The sequence below is a fragment of the Rattus norvegicus genome, chromosome 5 (genome assembly GCF_021556685.1).
Source record: "Rattus norvegicus strain SHRSP/BbbUtx chromosome 5, alternate assembly SHRSP_T2T, whole genome shotgun sequence".
In the NCBI taxonomy this organism is placed as follows: Eukaryota; Metazoa; Chordata; class Mammalia; order Rodentia; family Muridae; genus Rattus; species Rattus norvegicus.
In genome coordinates, this window is record NC_141538.1 from 61,600,512 (window position 1) to 61,625,737 (window position 25,226).

The following is a 25,226-nucleotide window of genomic DNA, read 5'->3' on the forward strand; positions in this document are numbered from 1 at the left end:
GGCGAGCACACAAGTGTAGAGCTCAGCACTGCGCACACCAGTGTCCCCACAGCACCAGCTCACCACATCCACGCAGGGGGTCACAAAGGAGAGGCAACTGAAACATGCAGGAAAGTGAAAGAAGTCAGAGAAAGGCTTGCATATTGTATGGTTACATTTGTATTTAAGGTCCAGGTATTCAACAGAAAAGCAAGATGGTAGTGAGAAGCCTGGGGAGGTAAGGAGTGGGGAAAACACCAAGCAGAGTATTTTAAACTGGTGTGATAGAACTTAAAGCTTCTAGAAATGTTAATTCATAGTCCTGTGAATGTACAAACACCACTGGAGTGTGGTTTTTGTGGTGCTGGGGCATCTTAATACTGAGTTCTACTTCCAGCCCAGCATCTCCCACCCTTTTCTGACTTTCTGTTTGCTTTTTTGAGTTTACTTGAAACAGTTTACTGTAGTGATAGCAGACAGATCTGTATCTCACTGTGTAAATTAGGCTAGCATGAATTTAGAGCCATTCACCTGCTTCTGCTTTTCAAGTGTTGGGATTGCAAATGTGTGCCTCCATGTCCAACCCAGTCACTCTAGCCAGCCTTTGTAACATAGAATTTTAATCCCAGCACTCAGTAGGCAGAGATGAATGGATCTCAAGGAGTTCAGGTCCAGTCTAGTGTACATAGAGCTCCAAGCTAGCCAAGGCTAGAAGATGAGACCAAAGTTTAGTAAGTAAAATTCATCTAAAGATTTTTTTAGGGGCTGGGGATTTAGCTCAGTGGTAGAGCGCTTACCTAGGAAGCGCAGGGCCCTGGGTTTTTAAAATTTTTTAAAGGGATACGTTCTTGCTTCTACAAAAGTAGCTTTGTGGCTGGGGGTAATGATGCACACTTTTAATCCTAGCACCCACTAGGGAGGCAGAGGCAGGTGGATCTCTGTGAGTTTTAGGCCAGCCTGGTCTACAAAGTGAATCCAGGATAGAAATCCTGTCTCAAAAAAACGAACCAACCAACCGAAGAGTAGATTTGTGAGTTTGAGGACAGAGAGAGACCCTGTCTCAAAAAACAATACAAAACAAAATGAAAAACCAAAAAAATATTAACTATACATAATGGGTTTCATACATTTCATACACAGATATAATTTTTTATCATATTCCTTCCATTACTCCCTCTTGTCCCACTTTGGTTCTCTCATTCTTTTCCTCTTTCCAGCTGCTCCTCTTTCTACCCTGTTCACTTTTTCTTGCTATTGTCGCTGCCTTGTTTTTGTTTTGGTAAATGGGTTGCATATGGTTGCTGACAGTGCCTGGGCACCTTACTAGTGACACCAGGATTTTAGCATTGAAGAAACTCTTCCTCCCTAACAGCCATTAACTATAAGCTCAAGGAAGGGTGGGGCTTGTTGAGTTTCCACCCTTTGAGTGACAGGATGTTGGCAGGTGTTTTCCTGTAGGGCGCATGAAAGTAATCACAGCTGCTGTGAGTGCACGAGAACACCTGAGCGTCATGTGCAGCAGTCAGCTCCAGGCTCCCAAGACTGCTTACAGACTTGCTGACCTGTGGTTGCTGAGCATTTGAGGAGGGGGATGTAGATGCCCTGTTTGTAACTGAGGCGACAAGTTAGCCTACTGCAGAAGGGAGCTTTTCTGACCAAAGCTGACAGCAACATCAGTCTGAGGCATTACCTGGGAGGCAGCCTCACAGGCAGTATGTCCTCTTAACAAAGCAGCAGAGTAGCTTCCTTAGGAGAGCTTAGAACTGCCTCAGCCCCAGGCTTTCGACCAGGTACAGCAGGTGGTCTGGTTTTTTGCTTGTTTGTAATTTCTGGAGCTGGGAAGACATTCAGCAGTTAAGAGCATGTACTGCTCTTCTGGATGACCTGAATTCAGTTCCCAGCACCCACACACTAGCTCACAGCCAGCTGTATGTGACTTCTACACCCTTTTATAGCTTCTATGGGCATTATACACATGTGGTAAACAGATGTTCATGAAGGCAGAACACATAAAAATAAAATGAAATTTAAAAAAAATTTTACTGTGTGTGTGTGTGTGTGTGTACACCGTGTGTGTGTCTGTGTGTATGTGTGTGTACACTGGTGTGTGTGTACACCTGTGTGTGCATGTGCGTGTGTGTACACCTGTGTGTGTGCGTGTGTACATCTGTGTGTGCGTGTGTACACCTGTGTGTGTACACCTGTGTGTGCGTGTGTACACCGGTGTGTGTGTACGTGTGTACATCTGTGTGTGTGTGCGTGTGTGTACACCGGTGTGTGTGTATGTGTATACTTGTGTGTGTGTGCGTGTGTACATCTGTGTGTGTGTACACCTGTGTGTACCTGTGTACAACTGTGTGTGTGTACGTGTGTATACCTGTGTGTGTGTGCGTGGGTACACCTGTGTGTGTGTGCGTGTGTGCGCGTGTGTACAACTGTGTGTGGGTGTGTACACCTGTGTATGCGGGTCTGCAGAAGACAATGACCTCAGACCTACTGGAGCTACAGGTGGTTGTGAGCTGCATGATGTGAGTGCTGGGAACTGAACTTAGGTCCTGTGTCAAAGCCATTTCTCCATATTATTTTTTGTTTTAAAGATTTGATTGCTGGACACTGTGGGGCAGTGGACTGTGAGAGGAAGCCTAGTACGATCGAGCTGGGCTTGAAGACCCAGGGACCCACAAGGGACAAACATTAGGAGCTTCACCTGCTCCTGTCACCAGGCCCTGGTCACATAGCCACAGCCTACCATGGAGAGAATTGTGGCCATCAGTCACGGAGGGGCAGTGCCTCCACATACAGATGAGGCGTCCCTAACATTTCAGACCAAGCCAATAGCAATAAAGATGTGTGAGAATTACTCCATTGTCTGAGAGCATCTGTCACACAAGAGCTGTAACACTGCCTGGGAAGAGAACGCTCTCCAGAAGCTTTTGCCACTAGGAGCCCCTCTGCACGTCACTGTCTAGCCAGCCTTCTACTGTCTCATCTCTGCTCAGCTCCCAGAGGCTATGGACGTGCAGTGGCCCCAGAGCGGCAGTCAGGCTGGGCCTGGTGTGCAGGGCACCCTTGATGGGAAAGGCCCATTCGCCGTGTTGGGGGTGACTGGTGCTCCTGGGTTCCATAAGAAAGCAGGCCAAGCAAGCCATGAGGAACAAAGCAGTTAAGAAGCACCACTCCATGCCTCAGCACCAGCTCCTGCCTCCTTTGAGTTCCTGTCCTGACTTCCTCCAACAGTGCTGAGGAAGTGTAAGTCAAATGAGCCCTTTCCAGTTGCTTCTGGTCACGGTGTTCCGTCACAGCAATAGTAAGACCAGCTGATTGACAGACATTTTCATAAAAAGAGACATTTTCCCTCTCATACAGTGCATCCCAACTACAGTTTTCCCTCCCCCTGTTCCTCCCAGTACATACATATAATTTAAGAAATTCAAAACACACACACACACACACACACACACACTTTAAAGTGCTTTGCACTTGGGTGATGCCTCAGGAAAGTGATTACTGTGCAGACATGAGGGCTGAGCTCACGTCCCCAGCTCCTGTGAGAAGCCAAGTGAGACAGTGCAGTGCAGACCTAATTCCAGTGCGGTGTAGGCAGAGGCAGGAGGATTCCTACTGATTCCTAGCTAAGCCGTGTAGTTGACTATCTCAGTGCTCAAAAAATAAGCAGAGAGGAAATGACATGGTGGTGACCACTGACTCCCTCACACAGACAAAGAAGTAGTTTGTTTAGTTTTTCTACACAGGCTTTCTCTGTGTATCCCTGGCTGTCCTCGATCTCAGAGATCCCCCTGCCTCTGCAAGTGCTAGAATAAAAAGCTTATGCTACCACCGTCTAGCCGTCTGCATGTATTTTAATTTGATTATATATAATAATTTTTATACCTCACATCATATATATATTATCAGTTCAAAAACTTTTAACTCTTATCTCCATTCTTGAGATTTAAAAAACAAATAACTTGCCAGGCAGTGGTGGCCACGCCTGTAATCACAGCACTTGGGAGGCTGAGCTCTTGAGTTTGAGCTCAGCCTGGTCTACAGAGTTCCAGGACAGCCTGGGCTACACAGTTCCAGGACAGCCTGGGCTACACAGAGAAACCTGTCTTGAAAAAACCACAGGAAAAGGGAAGGTAGGGGGAGAAAAGAAACAAATGACTGTTTTACTGACCTGTTTTCTATTGAGTATATGTTTATTTAGATACCTCCCTGTGGCTGTGTGTTTGATGTATTGACTGTGCTTGTTAGATTTGCTCGTACAGTGCTTATGCATTATGCAGATCGTATAGCACAGCGGTCAGTTGGTAACCGTATACTTAGCAGGTACCATGCTTGCTTGTTCTGTTTGCTTCAGAAAGATGATGCTACAGACAGGACAGACATCTATCTTGGAGACTACCCCAAAAGTTTTGTTCTGCTTGAGGAATAATAGCCCTAGGTGGCCTGGAACTTAATATGTATATAGATCAGGCTGTCTCAAACTTGGAGTGACTGTCCTGCCTCTTGTCTCCTTGAGTGCTGACATGTGCCACCATACCCGGTCTGAATAAAATTTTATAATATTTAATTCTTCTTCAACTTAGAAATTGAGCATGGAGAAATTTTAATAAAAAACTTCATCACATTTTTGGGTTTTTGGTTCTGTTTTATTAGAGTCAGATTCTTACCATGTAGCCCTAGCTGGTTTGGAATTTGCTGTATAGCCCAGGCTGGCCTCAAACTCTCATATCTACCAAGGCATGGGGTTAGAGCGCACATGTGTGCGCGTGTGCGTGTGTGTGTGTGTGTGTGTGTGTGTGCGCGTGAGAGAGAGAGAGAGAGAGACAGAGACAGAGAGAGACTGTAGTGGCCCAGCTGGGCCTCCGCCTGGGTTGCAGATGTGTGGGGCTGCAGCTTGCTTGTATCAGTCTCTTACATTTTACTGAACATTGTATCATTGTCTTGTAGAATGGAGATGTATGCATTTCAATCCTTCATCCGCCTGTAGATGACCCACAGAGTGGAGAGCTGCCCTCTGAAAGGTGGAATCCTACTCAGAATGTGAGGTAAGGTGCTCTATGGAGTGGACTGTGTTGTGGTTTGCTTCCATTTATTTGTTGGTTAGCTGGTGGGCTCGTTTTTTGAGACAGGGTTTCTTTCTCTCTGTAGCCCTGTGGCTGTCCTGGAACTCAGAGATCTGACCTGCCTCTGCCTCCTCAGTGCTGGGATTAAAAGTGTGTTCCACCACTAACCTGGCTATTTTTTGAGACCAGCCTCAAATTCCTGGACTCAAGTAAATCTCTTACCTCAACCTCCCAAACACACAGGGAGTACAGACATCTACTCCTTGAATCTTCGTTTGGGCGTATATGTGGTGTGTCTCATTCTGTTTGAATCTGTGAACAGAATCTTTCCTGTGTTTGTAACGTTCTCTCTTGCTATTGCATGGGGGTGTGTTGAACGGCTTTCAAGGTAAAAGTGTATCCTGGTGACCAGCATGCTAAGGAATACTGCAGAATTCACATCGTGCAACAGACCTCACGCAACAGATTTATTGGAGAGTTGGGGGATGTGAAAGGTGATGGCCTTTGAGTGGGGATAAGAGAGAGAGCAGCTGTGACGGCTCGGGTTTATAGGAGGGCATGGGGCATGGGCGTAGGGAGGATGTGCACAGTGCTGGCAGTGGACTCAGCACATCGGCCTGTAGTGACGGTGACTGAAGGTGGAGTTGGGATAGGGGAGCACCTGATTCTGGAACATGTGCAGTTCCTACTTGACTGACACATGCACCTGCATCAATCTGGTGTTGACTCCCTGAGCAGTGCTGGTTGGGACTCTGATTTTCCTCATCTGCTTCTTTTTTTTAGATTTATTTATTTATTATATATAAGTACACTGTAACTGTACTTCAGACACAGCAGAAGACGGCATCAGATCTCATTACAGATGGTTGTGAGCCACCACGTGGTTGTAGGGATTTGAACTCAGGACCTCTGGAAGAGCAGTCGGTGCTCTTAACCACTGAGCCATCTGTCTAGCCCCTGCTTCTTCTTCTTACATTAGAATTTACTCCTTATTAGATCCCTTAACTTTTGTGTTTAAATTGTGTTATGTATATATAAAGGGAGAGAGAGACAGACAGACAGACAGACAGACAGACAGACCGACCGACTGACCAACCTCAGGTGCTGAGGTCCGAGGCCAGAGCTATGGAAATCAGTTCTCTCTTCCATCAAGAACCAATTCTGTTCATCGGGTAGCAGGCTCCTTTTTCCCATCCAGCTTGCCAACCCCACCTGGGTGATTCTGAGGAGCTTAGGCAGCCCAACTAATTATGGTTTTGATGTAGTAAGAAATGTACTTCGTGGACAGTGTCGTGGTGCACACCTTTTTTTTTTTTTTTTTGGTTCTTTTTTTCGGAGCTGGGGACCGAACCCAGGGCCTTGCGCTTCCTAGGTAAGCGCTCTACCACTGAGCTAAATCCCCAGCCCCGGTGGTGCACACCTTTAACCCCAGCATTCTGGAGGTAGAGGCAGGAGGATCTCGGTGAGTTTGAGGCCAACATGGTCTACATAATACATGTGCAGCCAGCACCACACAGGAAGAGCTTGTCTTGGGGGGTGGGGTGCAGACAAAGAGAAGGTAAAGACTTGTTGCTTCCGTGAGGTGCAGTCTCTGTTATACTCCCCTGGTGCTGAAAGTCGTGAGTCAGTGAGGAAGCAAAGCGGCTCCACAGCACCCGTCAGTGAGTTGCCTGGGGCCCTGTGTGCTGTCAGGTGAGGGATGACAATTTGCTTCCCTGCCAGAGGGCAGAATAGCTGCCAGCTGCATGCGTGCATCGCCCCAGTCCGCTCCACATGGCACATCTAATCTGAATGCTGAGTGCATGAAAAATATTTTAAACATTTTGTTTAAATGCATTCTACTTCTTGGCTTTGAGAAGAACCCTGTATAGCAAAGGCTTTGAATAGGGACTATGGTAACAGACTCTTAAGTACGGAAAGTTTCATTTATTCCACTCTAAGGTCATAAGTGTCTAGGAGGCAGCCTGAGAGGCCATGTTCTGCTTCCCAGGCTACTATGAGCTGCAGTTGAGCAGACAGTGTACTTTTCTTTCCATTACTTGAGTTTCCCATGGTCAGCTGTGGTCTGAAAGGATTGAGAAAGTCTAGCAACAAAACAGCTTACACGTTTGAAGTTGTGCTCCCCGCTTGTGTCCTGACTGTGTATTGCACACCTCTTAGTCACTTAGCAGCTGTCATCCTCACCAGGGCAGCATCACTTTGTTCTCCTTGGCCCCAGTTAGGAGGCCAAGCTTAAAGGAAGGGTTGCAGGAACCAGGCTGGTGGAGCGCACGGGCCTGCTTTCAGAGGACGGAAGGACGATGGCTGGTTACCCAGAATGCTGGAGTGAGAGAAACAGAGGCCCCTGCTATCCTGTTAGGAGCCACCCTCCACCCAAATCCTCAGAGTAGGTTAGGCTCTAATCCTGGGCTTTGCCTTCAGTGAGGAGGACTCATCCTTACGAAAGAAACCCAAGTACCCTGCGTTCTCCATCGTGAGAACTCACCCTATGGTTATTACGAATCCTCTCTGGGCCCGAGCCCCGTGCACTGTTCCCAGTCGGGAGCCTTGATCCTCAGAGTGAAGGTCTCAGGTGCTCTGCCGAGGTCGGGTATCTGTAAAGGAGTTTTTATGTAGCTGTCCCTGAGGCTTTACTGTGAGACTTGTCATGTGGAGACCACACCCCAACCCCTGGTTTACATCAGGTTTTACTGTGTTTAACGGTGTAAGATTAAGCCACAGGATCAGCCTTTGTGGAAGTTTGGTCCAGCATCACTGACTAAGTAAGGTTGTAGTGAATTTTCATCCTCCTCTCTTTGAGGTTCAGTGTCCGCCAGCTGGGATACCTGCAGGGACTCCCCAACAGAAGTGATGCTATAACCCAGATGGCCCTGAACTCACACACATCCACCTGCCTCTGCCCCCCAGGGCTGGGATTACAGGGATGCGGCCATGCCTGCTTCTGTTGTGAGTTTCCCACACCTAGTGTAGGGATGAACACTGTAGGTCGCTGTTACATTTCCAGTCTGGTCCTGTGGAGTTTGAGGTATTCTGAGGATAAGAGGGGCCGTTGCTCTAGAAGTCTTTAAGAGTTCATTTAAAGTTGGTCACACACCCCCATCCTGGTTATCCCTTGAAGTGTGAGTGTGGTGCTTATTTCTCAGGCAGGGCTGGTGCACACCCTGGCTTTGAGGAAGTGGTCTCCCTGTATTGGTGGTGCTTCTTTTTAGAGGCTGAGTGTTGACTCCATGTCTCTGATTCTTTACTTTGGGGAATAAGCCTCTGCCCTGATAGAAAGCCTGGAACGAGATTTTAATCATTACATCCCTTCCTGGATGCTGCTGCATTCCTCCTGTTTACCAGGAAGTCACACTGTTTTTCCTTGGTTACTTGTGGTGGCACATACTTTTAATCCTACCCCTCAAGAGGTAGAGATTGTAGATTGTGAGTTCAAGGCCAGCCAGTCTAAATAATGAATGTAAGACTACAGTAAGATCCTGTCTGGAGAGAAGGGAGAGGGGAGGAGAGCTCTTTATCCTAACAGGGAGGTGTGCTCTGCTCTCACCGGGCTGGGCGGCTCTGGAGTCACGCCCTAGGGTGCTTGCGGCCTTTGCCCCTTTGCTTTAGAGCTGGTTACTCTCTTGGGTCTTGTGTCTCTGTGCTGCATGCTGTTGGTTGTTACTTCAGTCCGAAACCGCCTTGTCTGCTTGGCACTACCTGGTGGTCTTTGGGAGCCAAGTGAGGAATGTGTCCCCTCATGATTCGCAACAATAGCGAATCTTTCTCCTTTTTTTTTTCCTCGTTTCTGTTATTTGTTGAGACAAAGGTTTTGTTTTGTTGTTGTTTGTTCTGTTTGTTTTTAAAAAAACAAAAACAAAAACCAGGAATTTACTGTTAGCCTAGCTGACCTCGATCTCCTGCATGCCGGGATTACAGGCACGCACCAGCACGCTTTGGATGTTCTCTCTCTTTTAAAGGTTTTTTAAAGATTTATTCTTTAAAAAGAATTTTTAAAAGACATTGTAGCTGTCTTCAGACACACAGAAGAGGGCATCAGATTTCATTACAGATGGTTGTGAGACATCATGTGGTTGCTGGGATTTGAACTCAGGACCGCTGGAAGAGCAGTCAGTGCTCTTAACTACTGAGCCATCTCTCCAGCCCTGGAGCTTCTTTCTAACGATGGTAAATTGCTAGATTTGTTTGAGGGTTACTTGTGGAAGTGCTATGTCCCCTGTGTAGCTCTGGCTGCCAAGCATTTGTTCTGCAGACCGCTTTGCCATGTATTTGCTGCCTCTGCCTCCCAAATGTTCAGCAGGTGTAATGATGCCACCCGTGAAAGACAGACAGATGGACAGGTGATCTTCCTATCAGCACTGCTGCTGAACCGTCAGCGTTTAGCAGCCTGCCTGACCGAGGCATTGTCAGTAAACTCTGAATCCGGTCTAGTTGTGCTCACATCTGCGACTGTTGGCATGTGAGTGGGTGAATCCCTAAGGAAGAGTTGTGTGCAAGGGTTTTTGTCACCTAAAGAGTATGTAGAACCTTTTAAGAGCTGGAGTCCATACGGTTGTGGGAATTGAGTAGAGCAATAAACAAGAAAAAAAGTCCAGTTGTTATCAACTGAAGTTTGATGGTTTTGCCATCTCTGAAGGACTGAAGTCCAGGAACCCCATGAGGACAATGCTGGTGAGTGGTCCTTTGTCTCCTGTTTGTGGGAAACGGCCAGAAACCGACTCTAGTTCTTGCCATGGCCTGACCTGACAGCTGCTTTCTCTGAGGTCCTCTCCAGAAGTACCTGTCATCTCTCCTTTTCCTAAAAGGTGGAAAAGTGGTCTTGGTAGGTGCGAATGGGGGTACGCAGTCCAGCAGCCACAGATGCGGGTAAGAGTTTCTTGTCTGGTCTTGTACAACCTGTTGAAAGGGAGAGATCCAGGGTCTGCTGCAAGATTTGTCAGCAAAATGGGCACAACAAAGGGGTTTTGTTTTGTTTTTGTAGTTTGTTCAGGTTGCTCTGTCTGTGTAGCTCATGTGAACTTTGAAGTTTGCGCGCCTTATTGTCCTGCCTTCCTCAAACTGCTTGGTGTGTGCCGCCTCCGTGCTTAGCTCTGCCTTGTAAACCTGGAGGTCTGAGCTCCATCCCCAGCGCCCACAGAAAGGTGGAAGGAGAAGACTGGTTTCACATAGACACCTTCATACCTATGTGACGTGTGTGCACACGCATGCGCACAACACTTCATATACTCATGCAAATTTCTTAAGTTACTTTTTTGCTTACCTGTCTTGCGTGAAAGCTGTTTGATCTCCAGAGGCCTCCCCAATCTTAGGGGGCTTTTGTTGTTGCTGCTGCTGCTGTTTCTGAGACAGGGTCTTTCTACATGGCTCTGGCTATCCTAGAACTTACTGTGTAGACCAGGCTGGCCTTTCAGTCTTAGTTTTTAGACTTTGCACTTTTGTGCCTTTAACCAGGGAATCCTTGTTTTTGCAGTATGTCCTGGGAACATCAGCAACAGCGTCCCAGCACTGCTCAGCCGACACCATTAAAATGTCACAGTTGCTTTAGCAGCATAAAGAGAAAGACCCAATATGTCAACCATTGAAACTACTTTTTTTACCATGTGTTGCTCTGTTCTCCCAGTTAGAACTGGATTCTTTCCCTGATGTCCTCTCTAAGTATCTTTTCCATGTTGAAATATACAATAAGGACAGTTTTAACTGGGTTATCTTTTGGTATTACTGTCTGCCTTTTCAAAGATCCTTCTAATTAGCAGAGTCAGGGTGGAATATAGAGCTGATGTCAGTGACAGCAGCACTGTGCGGAGTTTACCTCTGACAGATTGTACTAAACCTGTAAATCCCATCCACCAAACCCTGGGTTACGCTAAGGTTTTTAAGAATGAGCTCTTTTTGCTTTCTCAGTGCTCTTCGGGGTGGGTGGGTATGGCCTGGGGGAGGGAAACACAAGGCCAGTCTGTTTTCTGTTTGTTTAGTTCACTTGCTTACTTATGTATTTAAATATTTATTTAGAAACTAGGTCTTACTATGTGGCCTTGACCGGCTAAGAACTTGCTGTGTAGACCAGGCTGGCCTCAAATCAGACATGCCATTCCCTCTCTCCCTTGTGACTCCCTTGGTTTCGTGAGAGCAGGCTCTCGCTCTGGCTCCTGCACCTCGGGTGTGCTGAGATTGCGGACATTGCCTCCTCCCCGCCTGCTTGATGGCTTAGCCAGATGATTGCTGGAAAACAGGTTTTTTAAAAAATCTACTGATTTTTAATTATGCATTTGTGTATCTGTCTGTGGGTATGTGCACGTGACCAAAAAGACCAGAGGTTTCAGATCCTTAGGAGCTGGAGTTAAGCGGCTGCGTGAGTGCCTGATGTGGGATGTGGGTGTTGGGTGCTACATAGCAGATTTGGGTCTAGAACAACAGTACTTGCTCTTAGCCACTAAGTCCTCTCTCTATCCCCAAAACATATTTGAGAATTTCTTTTTGTAATTTATTCTCTCTACCTGTCTCTGTCTCTCTCTCTCTCTCTCTCTCACACACACACACACACACACACACACACACACACACACACACCTCTCTGTCTCTCCTCAGAGTAAGACCAGACCTCCCAAGTCCATCGGCTGAACGTAGCTAACAAGCCACAGTGAGTCGAGGCACAAACCCTCCTTGCAGCCCAGTGGGAGGATCATGGTCCCAGGAGCAGGCAAGAGAGTCAGAGTTGAGACCCACAAGAACACCGAGCTACACAACCATAACATACAGAGAACCTGGCACATACCCACGCAGACTGTAATTGTCACTTCCCTCTCTGAGCCCCTATGTATGCTTCTGTGGCCTGTGTTCCCCTGGTGTCCTTGACCCCCTGGCTCCCATAGTTCCTTCTCGCCCACTTCTATGGGGTTCCTGAGGGAGGAGCCTGATGGAGACCTCCAGCCTAGGCTGGCACTCCCCTTAGTGTCTGGCCGTGAGCCTCTGTATCAGTCCCCTCTGCTGCCAAGAAGCCTCTTTGATGACAGGTAGGTGAGGCATCATTAGGAATCATTTGTTTTTTGTTTTGTTTTCCTATCATAGGTCTCTGGGCTGTCCAGTTAGGCTTCCTCTTGTGGGGTGGGCCTCAAAGAAGACCAGTCATTGGTTGGCCACTCCCACCAGTTCTGTGCCACCTTTACCCGGGCATGTCTGCAGGAAGAACAGATTGTAGGTGGAAGGTCTTGTGGCTGGTTGGTGTCCTAGGCCCACCACTGGTTACAGCCTTGGTTACAGAAGACGGTCTGTTCAGGCTCTGTATCCTCCGTTACTAGGAGTCCTCCCTAAAGTCATCCTCGTGGGTTCCGGGGAGCTTGCACTACACCAGGTTTCCACATCACCCCATAAATGCTCTCCATTCCTGCAGTCTCTCCTGTGTTCTCTGTGTCCCCCACCGTGCCCTGATCCCTCTATTTCCCTCCTCAGCAGAATCTACTCCCTTCCTATTTCCCTTCCTAGGGAGAGCTACTTGTTACGTAGCCAGCCTCCTGGGCCTGTGGACGTTAGCATTTGCCCTTGACGGCTCATATGCACTTCCTGACGAGTACGTTCCACGATGTCTTTCTGGGTCTGAGTTACTCCACTTGGGATTATCTTTTCTAGTTCCATTCATTTGCCTGCCAATTCCATGATATCATTTTCTTAACAGCTGAGTAATACTCCATTATATAAAGGTATCACATTTTCTTTATTTATTCCTCAATTCAGGGACATCTGGGTTGTTTCCCACTTCTGGCTATTATGAATAAAGCTGTGAACATAGTTGAGCATGTGTCCTTTTGGAAGGATGGAGCCCCAAGAGTGGTATAGCTGGGTCTTGAGGTAGATCTAGTCCCAGTTTCTGAGGAACTGTCATACACGTTTGCACTCTCCCAGCAATGGAGCGCTCCCCTTGCTCCACATCGTCACCAGCCTGAACCATCCCTTGTGGTTTTGATCTCGGCCATTCTGACAGGTGTGAGGTAGACTCTCAGGGTCATTTTGATTTGCATCTCTCCGATGGCTGAGATGCTGGAACATTTCTTTAGGTGCGTCTCAGCCATTTGGGATTCTTCTATTGAGAATCCTGCTTACATCTGTGTCCCGGAGTTGGATTATATGGTTTGTTGATGTCCAGTTTCTTGAGTTTTTTATATAATTTTGGATATTGGCCCGCTGTTGGATGTGGAGTTAGTGAAAAATCTTTTCTATTCTTGTAGGCTGCCATCTTGTCCTATTGAAAGTGTCCCTTTTCTTACAGAAGATTTTCAGATTCATGAGGTCCCATTTATTAATTGTCGATCTCAGCGCCCATGCTATTGGTGCTGTGTTGAGGAAGTTGTCTCCTATGGCTCTCCCTACTGCCCCCTCTGTCAGGTTCAGTGCGTCTGGCTTTATGCTGAGGTCTTTGATCCACTTAGACTTTTGTCTGTGAAGGGTGGTAGCTATGGACCTATGTGCATTCTTCTACATGCAGACGTCCAGTTAGAGCACAACATTTGATTTCTGAGTTTGTCTTTGTTGGGTGGGTATTTTGTTTCTTGGTTTCTGTTATTTGTGGCCTGTGTTGAACTGGGGGGTGGGGGGTCTCCACTAGAGTTCAGGGCTGAGTTCTTGAGCCTCTGCTCCAGCAGGGAGGTGCTGGGGACACAGAGTAGTCCTGTGCGGGTGGCCTGCCTGGAGTTCTGGTGGTTGAAGTGGCTTCTGGTCCTAAGAAAAGAAATGACATTTACTGTATGTGAATTTATATTTGCATGTTGTGGTGTGGAAGCATAAAGCAGCTTGTGGGGCGTTCTCGTCCTCTGTCCTTTTCACTCAGTGATCCACGCAGAGCAGCAGGCTTGGTGGCAGGTTCCTTTACCTGCTGGGCCATCTCACTGGCCCCTGAAAACAAAATTGCATAATCCACTTTTCATAAGTCATCAAATATTATGACCTCAAATTTGCATCAGAAATATTTTAAGGGGAAAAACTTTAAAACTGAAGTTTCTTAAAAACTGTGCTTGCGGGACTGGGGATTTAGCTCAGTGGTAGAGCGCTTACCTAGGAAGCGCAAGGCCCTGGGTTCGGTCCCCAGCTCTGAAAAAAAAGAACCAAAAAAAAAAAAACTGTGCTTGTGGACACGATGGACGTGGAGATTCACTGTGGGTTCTTTCCTTTTCAGGACTATCCTGCTGAGTGTAATCTCCCTGCTTAATGAGCCCAACACCTTTTCTCCAGCCAATGTGGATGCTTCAGTCATGTTCAGGAAATGGAGGGACAGCAAAGGAAAGGACAAGGAGTACGCTGAGATCATTAGGTAAGGCAGATCAATCGTGTGCATTCTGGATCTAAGGGGTTAAGTTCAAATTTCAATATTCTGTGTACTTTAGAACAATTCTCAGTTGTATTTATGGAGTAGTAACCTGATGAATTTAGCTATTGAAAGAGAACCCAAAACAGAAACAAAACACAGTAAAAAATAATAATAATAAAGAGAACTCACTGGGCAGGAGTGTAGAACTTCTGGGCTTGTTTTGGTTGTGTGTGTGTGTGTGTGTGTGTGTGTGTGTGTGTGTGTGTGTGTGTATGTGTGTGTGTGTGTGTGTGTGTGTGTGTGTGTGTGTGTGTGTATGTGTATGTGTGTACACGTACACGCATGCATGCGAGGCAGTTTAAACCAGTCTGGCTTTGAACACAGAGATCCGGCCTCTGCCTCCCAAGTAGTGGGATTAGTGTCCATGCCTGTGCCCTGCTTGTGTTTAGTGGTCAGCCACTGGGCTGAGTGAGTCATATCAAGAATCGAAGGTAGTTAGTGTAAACTGTAAAGGCCTGTAGGAGCTACAAGAACATCCATGTGCAAGGCCTGGCAACAAACTGAAGCTTCTGGAAAGTGGTGTTCTTTTCAGTTTCTCCAGTAGCCACGCCTCCCCAGTCTCAATGGCTGGTTTTGTACTTTAGGCCAGAAGCTATTCACACTTAGGCAGGCAGGTTTTGTTGCAGAGCTGTTATTTGCCAAGCCCTCACAGGACAATGGAAAAGAGAACCAGGCAGGCAAATGGGGGAGGCCAGGTGGTGTGCACAGCCCTGCACATTGCACCAGTGCAGGGCGTGGCTCTGGCAGGACCTCTTACCTAGCATTCGGCTCTGCCACTCCAGACACAGGGAAACTGGGTGACTGGGGGAACCTAGAGGGTGAGGGGAAAGTCTGGCCTAGTAATCAGCTGCATGAATGCAAGGCACTAAGCATGCTGGGCCTCTGGCTCACGTGTGCAGGAGTTCGGAACCCGAGTAGAGAGCCAGTAGTGCACATGCGTCCACAATCCCCAACCCTTAGCAGGAGATGGGAGGCAGAGGACAGAGCTTTGAAATGCTCTCGAGCTAGCCTGATCTCTGCAGCAGCAAACGGAGGAGACCTTGCTGCAAACAAGACTGAAGTGTTAGGGCAAAGACTCTCCATGATACGAAGGTGCCTGATGGTTGAGAGCCTTGGCATGATGCAGGATGTCTGCTGTGTGGCGTGAGACACGTGAGTGACAGGAGTCTTGGTTATGCACAGTTATAAGACTCACCTATTCCAAGTGTGCTGGCTTTCCCTAATAATCCCAGCACTCCCGGCGAAGGGCTGGAGGATTATAGAGGCGAAGCCACGTGGGTTAGCCTGAGACCCTCTCTAGATAGACAGACCTCTACAAATGTTCCTATGTTGTCCTCTGTCCAGGAAACAGGTCTCAGCCACGAAAGCTGAAGCAGAAAAGGATGGAGTGAAGGTCCCCACAACCCTGGCAGAATACTGCATCAAAACTAAAGTGCCTTCCAATGACAACAGCTCAGATTTGCTTTATGACGACCTGTATGACGACGACATTGATGACGAAGACGAGGAGGAAGAAGATGCCGACTGTTATGATGATGATGACTCTGGAAATGAGGAGTCGTGACATGTTCCTTCAGTTCCCTGTACTGCCCTGACGTCTCAGGCCAAAGGGAGGGGAGCAAGTGGGGATCTACAGTGGCCACTCAGCAAAAACTTACTCATGGGGTGGGAAGCAAACAGCCCCTGCTGACTCACTCCCCTTGCAGCTCTCAGTTTGCTCCTTTTTATGGACCTTACTGGAGAGGAAGTTCCCTCCACAGAATGTCTGAATCCTTGCATTCTTCCCTCCATCACTGTATTGATTCTTTTTTAAAAACAGCCACCACCCCTCAAACTCCCCCTCACCCCATCTCTGCAGAGTGTTCACAGCAAAACACTTTTGTCTGTTTCTAGATTCTTGAAGAATTAGTCTGTTTAAGACATTGTGTTTAAAGCTGGGAGCCCACTGGGAGTCCACAAGTGCTGCATATATTGGGTAGCAAAAGAAAATGGGAAAAAAAAAGAAAAAAAAAAAAACAACAAAACCTAAAAAAAAATAAAAAATAAAAAAAACCCCACAAAACAAACTTAAAAAAAAAAAAAAAGCCAATTTGCCAAGGTTTAGCTGCTCCTTTACATTAGTGCGTGTGCATTTGTTCAGCCCCGTGGTGGTGAGTTTTGTTTCTTTCCCTTCCTAAGGCTGGGCTGCGGTGGGCATCAGGGACTTACGCTCGCTAAGTCTGATGAAATGTGCTGCCTCTGTGAGACCATCCCAACACGGAGGCTGCAGCTACTCTGAGGAGATATCAGATTTTGTTTTTTGGAATTGATTGGGATCTAAAGCCTGAAATAAATATTCATACTTTACATAGAACTGAGCACTTGGTTGCTATTTATTTTAAAGGTAGGATAACTTTTTCCACCAGAAGGTGGGGCCGGGGGTGGTGGTGGAAGTTAGTGTGTGTGAATTTCTAGTTCTGAAAACAGAACTATCCCAGTGTTGGTTGATGGCTCTGATGGGGAAGAATGAGGACTGCTGGTGGCCGCTGTTGGGAGAGGGTGGATCCCAGGTTTTTATTTAAGTAAACACCTTTAATTACCCAATATTAATCCTAGGTGCATGTGTTAGGATTTTGGTTTTCATTGAGCTGCTCATCCTGATAGTGATGATTGTGGATGTGTGCAACTTGGGAATGGTTGTCTTCCTCATTGGATATGGTCTGGACTTCCCGCTCCTTTCAATGTACTTGGGCCAAGGAGAGCAAGCAGAGGTGGTCTGTGGAGCTTCCCCGGGCTCCTGGCTTTGTTCCCAGGTGTCAGTCATGCGGCTCCCTGCAGCTTCATCCCGGACTTTAAAGAGGGTTTTGTTTAGCAACTGTGAAACCAGACTTCAAGAAGGATAGGGGGTTGAGATTTTTGTGTGCCAGGGTCCTTCCTTATCCTCAGATCACAGCTCAGAAAGAACCAAAGGGCAGATGGGAACTGGGAAGGCCTGACCCTCCCTCCATAAGTAGACTTATGCTTCCTCCTTCCATGGTTCCCCTTCCTTTCTGATCTCAGGGTTTTTTCATTCTCTCTTCACACTCCTGAATGAATGGGATTTCTCAGCAGTTCCTGGCCTCTTAAGTTTCGTCTGTTACTAAATGAGAATGTTTACTGTTGAACACGTGAGCATTGAAATTTAGAGAAATTATCCCCACAGGCTGTACCCGAGTCTCCTGACTCAGGACCACAGCTGCTGTGCTGAACAGGGCCACGGCAAAGACACTTGCAGCTTTTGCTCCCAGATAGCCTGCAGATCTACAAATACTTTCTGATCTCTCCCCAGCGGCCACCCCTAGCCAATTGTTTGGTCTATACTCTCTTGGCACCCTAAAACTAACCCTTCTGATCCTAAAGCACCTAAGCCCAGGGCTCGCACCTTGTACTTGGCACTGTGGGAGGTGCCCTGCTGGCCTGAGGGGCCTGTTGATTCGGGCAGCCAGAGAGGCAAGTGGGAGTGGACCGCTCAGCCTTTGGTGGGGGTGTGGTGTGGTCAGTTCCAAGGCCATGTGGACTCTGGCAGCCAGATGCTGTAGTCTAAACTGACTTAACAGGCTGGTCCAGACTTAGGTTCCCGAGAAGCTGGAAAAGTCTCGAGTGTTAATTTTTCCTTTTGGGAGTAGTTTTTGGGTGCAAGTGGAAATGTTGAGCACAGTGGTGCTGTCTACTTGGCCTGAGAAGAACAGGATTCCTTTGGGTCCAGCGAAGGCTCTGAGTGAATGCTCGGCGCCATCATGATTCCGTTGCTGCTCCTCTTGATCTCCCAGCTCTTACCATTCCAGATTCTATTAGCCTCACTCCTTTTGTAATCACTTCTTAACCCTCTTCTCCTGGCCACTGTTGCTGGTTCCCTTCTGTTTGATCCTGTCCATTGGAAGGGGAATTGGGTCTCTCCCCAGCCCTCAAGGAGGTTTACATTTACAACTGAAAAGCTTCAGATGCAACTTCAACTGAAACCAGCGGATACCCTGACTTTAATAGTTTTCTTAGCTAAAATTGTAGATGGCTTTTCAGTTTAAATTATGAGAAGTTTATCTGATGCATTTTGTTGGCTTCCCCTTTAGTGGTTTGTCTTTTTCTGCCCATCTGTCTACTAATAAAAATGTGAAATAAAAAAATACCTGTATTCCTACTTCCCCATGGGTTCACCCCCATCTCATTTTAAAAATGCACCTCATTGTCACCTTGACAATTGCCAGGTCTCTGCTAAAACCACTCTTTGGGCTCCACCAGACCTTTTCTGAGAAGCTAATCACCCGAAAGCCATACTTTGATAGACCCTTGAGGGCAAGGACATTTGTTTAATTTGCCTGAAGGGCGTTGCCACCCTGGGCCAGCAGAGTTGTGTTCACCCACCTTGTGCTAGAGCGCAGCAGGCAGCAGCACCATGCTGCTCATTCCAGCATTCAGGTCAGAGAAGGAGCAACAGGTTAGACATTTGCCTTTTCTTCTGGCTCCGGCTAGGGTCCTAAGCCATGGGCCAAAAGCTTTAAGTGTTTGATGTCTTGACCACTAACTGTATAGCCATGTTCCATATCGTGATCTCTAAAATCTCCAACACTAATTAATCGAAAAAACTGCTTTTAAAAAAAGGGTCCCACATGTAGCTATGGCCAGTTGCAAACTCTGCCTAGACTAAGGAGCTCACCTAAAGCATTTTGAATACGGTACACTCCTTTTTCTCTCTTTAGCCTGCTCTGAAACAGTGGAGAGCCCCAACACAGGGTACTCTACATTGCCTGTCGCCGACCCCTGACGTAACCAACAGTCATAGACAGTGAGTGGCAGGAGGATCGGTGACTGTCCGGGTCTAGCAGCCCCCCAGCTTTGAGTCCAGGCACTTGGCTTCTTAGCTGACGAGCAGTTGGGGTTTGGACAGCACTATCCTGGCACTCCTGTTCTCTGGGCCATATAAAGATGGCCCGTGGTCCTGAGGCTTACTAAGGTGGCCAGAAAAGGGACATGAACTTGCCAAGGCACAGATTAGGCCCTGAAGAAGGAGACAGCAATTCAAGTGGCCACCCCCTGTGAGATAGTGCCTCTCCCAAGCCATCTCCCTTAGCCACAGCACACAGAGACCCAGCATGCTCTCAGAACTTTATTAGGTGGAGTTTGGGCGAGAGAAAACCCTGAAACAGTTGCCCACCTGGCTCAGGACAACTGGTATAAAGGAGCCTTTGTTTGGAGACAGGCTTTCACTGAGAAGGAAGCAGATCTTTGATTTCTTTATAAAGGAGCTGACTGGCTGAACATCTCTGAGACGTAGTTCAGATTTTTTTTTAAATGGTTGGTCAGAAAAGACAAGTCTCTAGAGCAGGACCAGACCCAAAGCAGAAGCCCCTGCTGTGCGCAGACATATAGGCACCAGGCTTATGCTGGACAGGGGTCACTTCTATTTCCAGATTAAGATTTGTTGGAAGGGGGACCATGACAAATGACAAAAGGATCAGTTTTTCAAAAACAAGTATGAAGTAATTACAGAGGGAAAAACATAATGGTTCACAGGGAGTGAGATAAGTCGTGATTCTTCATTGGTACTGACCTGGCCCCAAACCACGAGTCCTTCAGTGGCACACCCAGCAGCCCACTGAGCTGGGGTCACATAGAAAGACTGCAGGCAGAAAGGTGGGGTTGGGGCCTACTTGGCTATAGTAACGGTGTCCAGACCGGGAGAGCACACTTGTATGCTACCCGTAGCCACAGCCCAGCTCTTCCAGGCTTCTATCACATTTACAAATACATACATAAATACATTACATACAATAGTGGGTCTGGGAGGCAGGCTTCCCATAGAGAGGCTCAGCTGACAGTTATGTCTCAGAATTCTAGGAAGGGCACCGGGCTCCCAGAAATGTGCTCCATGTGTTCTCTCCTGCCCAGAGTATACCCTGCCCAAGAGCCCACCCTCTCCTTTTCAGGATCTAGTTTGTCCAGTATGGAGAGTTGCCGTAGGTGGGTTTGGAGGCTTGAGACTTGGGCTGCAGGGAGCTGGGCTGGCTGCGCTGACCAGAGCCACTCTGAGGAGGAAGAGGAGAAAAGGCTATAAAGGCTGGAACGGAACCCCAGGCCCAAAGTGGGGAGGCTGCCTCCATCACTGCGCTCACCGGGGCGTCCTGTGGTAGGTGGTGGTGCAGCAGCTGGGAGTGGGGCTGCTGGTGGGCCGGCATGATGTGCAGGAACGGCGCAGGCGCATAGCCGGGGGCTGCGCCAGGAGCCAGGGGCCCAGTGGAGCCCAAGGCAGAGGGCAGGCTGAAAGGTGGTGGAGTCCCTGTATGAAATCCCTGCTTGTCAAAAGTCTGTGAATAAAGACGACAATGAGAAGGCCGGGCTGAACTGCACTTTTCTCAAATCTACCTGTGCCCAAAGGTGGCACTGAACAACCTCACCTGTGTCTTGTTGTAGACAGAACCAGTCATATCGGGTAAGCCAGTGCCTGAAGATACTGATACCCCTAGGAAGAACAGAAACTGTCAGACAGGACACAGCAACCCCAGGTTACAGTCCTGGAGAGGAGCTGACACTACCTTTGCTAGGCCCAGAACCAGCCGACTTGTTTGGTGCCTGAGATGATCCACCGTAGCCACCCTTGGTGTAGTCTCCTGCCGCTGTTCCCTGGGTCAAATCGTCATAACCTAGCATGGCAAGGCACAAGACGCATGTGTGGGCTAAGCAGGTCTGTCCAAGATGAGCCCCTCGGTCCTGGGTATGGTGTGGTCCTTACCTGCGCTGTAAGCATGCTGCCCATAGCCACTGGCCTGCTGAAAAGGGGTCGGGGGAGTGCTGAGGGTCACACCGTGCTGCTTGGCTGAGGTTGGAGGGACCTGGATGGGAAAAGAGGTGAGTGTGAGCATACGAGTAAGGTAGAGAGATCAGCCTTGGCTTGTTCGGGCAAAATGAAGTCAGAACCAAGACATTTCCTGAGTGCAATGATGAACCTCAGGGAGCTGAGCTGGGGAATGGAACCTGAGCCCTCAACAACCTTCAAAGCTAACGCAACTAAACAGGCTCGTGGCTACACTCATCTGCTGCTGACAGACGCTGGAAGAGGAACCACAGCCCAGGAAATGAGCTGCAGAAATACTCACAAACATAGTGGGCCCATACTGGAAGGCACCAGGCACGCCAGTGTAGTAGGGGAGGCCGGTGTAGCTGTAGCCAGGTGGCAGAGCAGGATTCAAAAAGGGCTGCTGGGCCGTGTGGTGGGTCTGAGACTGGCTCTGCTGTGCCTGAGCTGGTGTCGTCGGAGGTGCAGGGGATGCAGAGTCTCCTCGGCCAAACTTGGTGACATCACCTAGAAGAAGACTGACTCTTGTATCACCAGGGGAAAGGCCAAGCAGCTGTCACAAACAGGAATAGATCAACCTGCCAGCTCAAGTACTCACACCTTCAAAGACTGCCTCAGCCCTCCTCATCCACCTTCTGGCCTCCATGGCTAGCCAGGCCAGCCCATCACCTCCCCAACTTCTGCCCGCTGAGCCAACTAACCTGAATATGGATTATTAGCTAGATTCCCATCTCGGCTGGCAAGGGCTGTGGGTGCTGCAAAGGGAATTCCATAGTAATCCTAGGAAAGACCAAGGAGACTCACTGAGCAATGGTCTCTCCCAGCCCCAGAGAGAGCAGATCCAGCTGTCAGAACATGTATGCACACTCTGGGTGACTGAACACTCTAGGTGATGCCACACTCCCAGGACAGGCAGCCATCTAGAGAGCTGCACGTATGACAGTACCCTGCGTGTGTACTGCTCAGAACCTCTGCTTTAGCTGACAACGTGTGGGCAGAATGCCAAACCCCAATGCCTAGACCAGACACAGCCGATCTCATAGCCCTTCACAGCACATGCAGACTTGGTAGATGCTACAGGCCAAACCAACCTCACAGCTCCTTACTGTGTGAGACACTAAAGGAACAGCCGTGAGAAAAAGAGACCAAGCCTAGAAGACTTAAGGAAAGCAGAAAGCAGTGCTAGGCAGGCACAGGACCAAGAGTCTAGGCCCTAAGTGGTCCAGCAACAGAGCTAAAGGGCAGGCGAGAACAGCAGTGCGAGAGTGCAAACGAAGGCTACAGAAGCTGCACTCAGGGGTGAAGAAGCCCAGCCCTGGCCCTCACCACCCCGGGCTCTGGGCTGCCCGAGCTCAGAGGTCAGGCTAGACCAGGACACAGCAGCTGGTGACGGCTGCAGTCCAGGGACACTCAGGGGACACGGGATGCTCAGGCAGAACTTTAAGCAGCACAAAGAACTGGGCGGATGACAAAGGAGCTCGAAGGACTAGTTGGAGACAAAGGAGGCTGACAGGAATGAGGCCCAGACAGGCCCTCACAGATGAGGAGATCCAAAGGAAGGCTAAACAAGACTCAAGAAAAATTTAAAGAACTTTTAAAATGGGAAAGGGAGGGGCTGGAGATGGCTCAGTGGTTAAGAAGACTGGGTCACTTCCAGTGACTCGTGTGGTGTCTTACAACTGTGACTTCAGTTGCAAGGATACGATGTCATCTGTCCTCTGGTCATCAGGCACATGCATGGTGCATCTACATAAATACTAGCCAAAGTTTTGTGCACAGAAAATTAAAGGAAAAGGAGACTCATGGGTGTGGACAGAGAGGCCAGAAAACCCCCAAGGAAGGATGGGTTCTCTGTGAGTATCACTCAGGCCATCTTAGACTCTACCCAGGGGCTCTTCTATGTCCTGTTAGACTCAAGCAGGCCCTCAGCCAGCCTCTCGCTCTGAGAGGACTCTGGCCGGCCTGACAGAAGACAGGCAACACAGGGATGGGAAGGCATGTAGAGAAGGAGTGGGTACTGCAGCAAGTGCAGGCAGCCCTATGACTGGGCAGTTTCTTCCTGAGACCAGGAAATAGCACATCCTGCATCTGTCACTGACATACTCCCTAGAAAGCATCAGGCTGAGACTGTACCCAGAGGGCAATCCTGCCCCTGTCTCCCTGCTTCTCTCTGTGCCTTTCTCACAAGATCCATTCCTTTATCCTTGCTCTAGGGTCAAAAGAGACAACCCTGTCTGAGTACTCTTGTAAATATAGGCTAGTCCCAGATGATACTTTATAAAGTCAGCCAACTTGCCCCCCCCCCCCCAACAGCAATGCTGCCATCATGAATGCAGCCATGCACCCAAGCACCAGATGAAGCCAGGATTGCATTTCAACTCATAGATTGTGTGATAGGTTTGTTGAGTCAGGATCTCAGAATGTGGTCTAGGTTGGTCTTTGACTCAAGTCTAGTCTCTCAGATGCTGGCCTACAGGAAGGGATGTCCATGTTCAGCTGTTTTTTGTTGTTGTTGTTTTAAGTGGAGCAGGAAAGTAAGATGATACATTTGGTATGAGCCATGTCTTCTTACAGTGAGTACTCATGGTCCCAGAGTCCATCATTTCCCAGGATCAAGCAATGGCCCTTATCTACCAAGACAATGGTCAAACCAAGCCACGCGTCTGGGGGAGATCCATAGCTGAGGATCCTGAAGGCCCAGCATAGTAGCTGTCAAGCATGCAAGAAGGAACCTATGAGTTTCAATTGTCAAGGTCCTCACTAAGCCATCCGTCTGTCTGTCTGGCACTCACCATCGGCAGCCGTGACTGCAGCATCTGGAGCTCATCATAACCGTAGATCTGTAGAGAATCAGGGGATATGTGAGGGACCACACACTGCAGACATATAGGGAGCCAAAACACACACACCCATGCAAGAATGAGACTTGGGTCAGATGTTACAGGAAAAGATCCTACTAAGTACACTCTAGAGAAGGACACCTCAGGGATGAGACAGACAGAGACAGGGACAGGGACAGATGGGCAGTCCAGGCCTAATTCACAACCACTGTCACCAGGTTAAGCCAAACAGGAGTTAGATCTACTCACCGGGTAAGCAGGAAGCAGCCCTCCAGGGCCCACGAGGTACTGATTGTGTAGCAGAGGAGGCACCCCTTGAGGAAGGTTTGGGGGTGCTTTGCCTGAGGTCACCAAGGCTGTGGCCCTGGTACTGCTGCTAGGTGCGCTCACAGTGGTCCCACCCAGGCACAGGCTGCTCACGGTGCTCATGCTCCCAGGCAGGGCAACCCCTGAGGACGGGGCACTTGGAGCAGAAGTGGCTGCTGAGAAGGCAGCTGAGGATGGGGTGCTCTCCACACTGGCATGCTGCAAAGCAAAAGCCCAGACACATGGGTCTGACTGCAAGGAAGATGGAGCTGGAACAGTCAGAAGGACAGTCCTATGGCTGGACAGACAGGCAGTAGCCAATGCCAGTACTGGGTGACGGTAAGTTGAGGGAGCCACTCTGTCTTAGGGATCACTGTGACATTTATTTAGTGGCAAAGCCGGATCTAGCCATCAAGGACAGTGAGGCTGTCTCAGACCACCAACCAACCAAGCAACCTATGAGGGTACTTACTGCTCTTCTGGAGGGTATGTCTCGGCCCTACCCCAGTACCACAAGAAGAGCAGACTGCAGGCATAGCTAGTCTCAGGGGAAGAGCAGGCAGCTCTCCAAGGATGGGAAGCAAACAAAGACAAGATACTGAAAATCCCTGAACAGTGCTGTCTGAGACAACAGAGAGAGAGATGAATACATGAACACGACTATCATAGGGTGCATGAAGTGGCTCAGGGCACGGCTCTTACAGAAGAGCTATCCATGTTTTATTTCAAACACCCGTACCAGAAGGCTCACAACTCCAGGGGATCTAAGATCCCCCCTGCCTTTTGTAGACTCTGGGTACCTGCAATCACACACAGACAAAAACAGACTCATGCATGTGAATACAAAGGCACTGTAGACGCGGTGAGTGATGGAA

The 25,226-nt window shown here is 48.5% G+C and overlaps 2 protein-coding genes across 27 annotated transcripts in view; one reads left to right on the forward strand and one right to left on the reverse strand.

The window, feature by feature from the left end:
* Ube2r2 (ubiquitin-conjugating enzyme E2R 2) overlaps positions 1-16,402 on the forward strand; it is a 58,300-nt gene extending 41,898 nt beyond the window's left edge. Inside the window, 3 exon segments of the mRNA NM_001127573.2 lie at positions 4,933-5,030; positions 14,209-14,343; positions 15,745-16,402. Coding sequence (NP_001121045.1) covers positions 4,933-5,030; positions 14,209-14,343; positions 15,745-15,964 — 453 coding nt within the window. The 3' untranslated portion in view covers positions 15,965-16,402.
* A 3,102-nt stretch (positions 16,403-19,504) lies between these two features.
* Ubap2 (ubiquitin-associated protein 2) overlaps positions 19,505-25,226 on the reverse strand; it is an 88,992-nt gene continuing 83,270 nt past the window's right edge. For 25 of the 26 annotated variants that reach the window (XM_087548892.1, XM_087548898.1, XM_087548914.1 and 22 more), the window contains 9 exons: positions 24,295-24,570; positions 23,998-24,045; positions 21,907-21,985; positions 21,507-21,712; positions 21,143-21,242; positions 20,946-21,053; positions 20,808-20,872; positions 20,526-20,717; positions 19,507-20,438 (listed from right to left, as the gene is read on the reverse strand). In XM_087548892.1, the coding sequence (XP_087405018.1) occupies positions 20,343-20,438; positions 20,526-20,717; positions 20,808-20,872; positions 20,946-21,053; positions 21,143-21,242; positions 21,507-21,712; positions 21,907-21,985; positions 23,998-24,045; positions 24,295-24,570 (1,170 nt within the window). In that variant the 3' untranslated portion in view covers positions 19,507-20,342. Of the gene's footprint in view, positions 20,439-20,525; positions 20,718-20,807; positions 20,873-20,945; positions 21,054-21,142; positions 21,243-21,506; positions 21,713-21,906; positions 21,986-23,997; positions 24,046-24,294; positions 24,571-25,226 lie in introns of all 26 variants that reach the window. The other variant, NM_001107928.2, reaches the window with a different exon arrangement.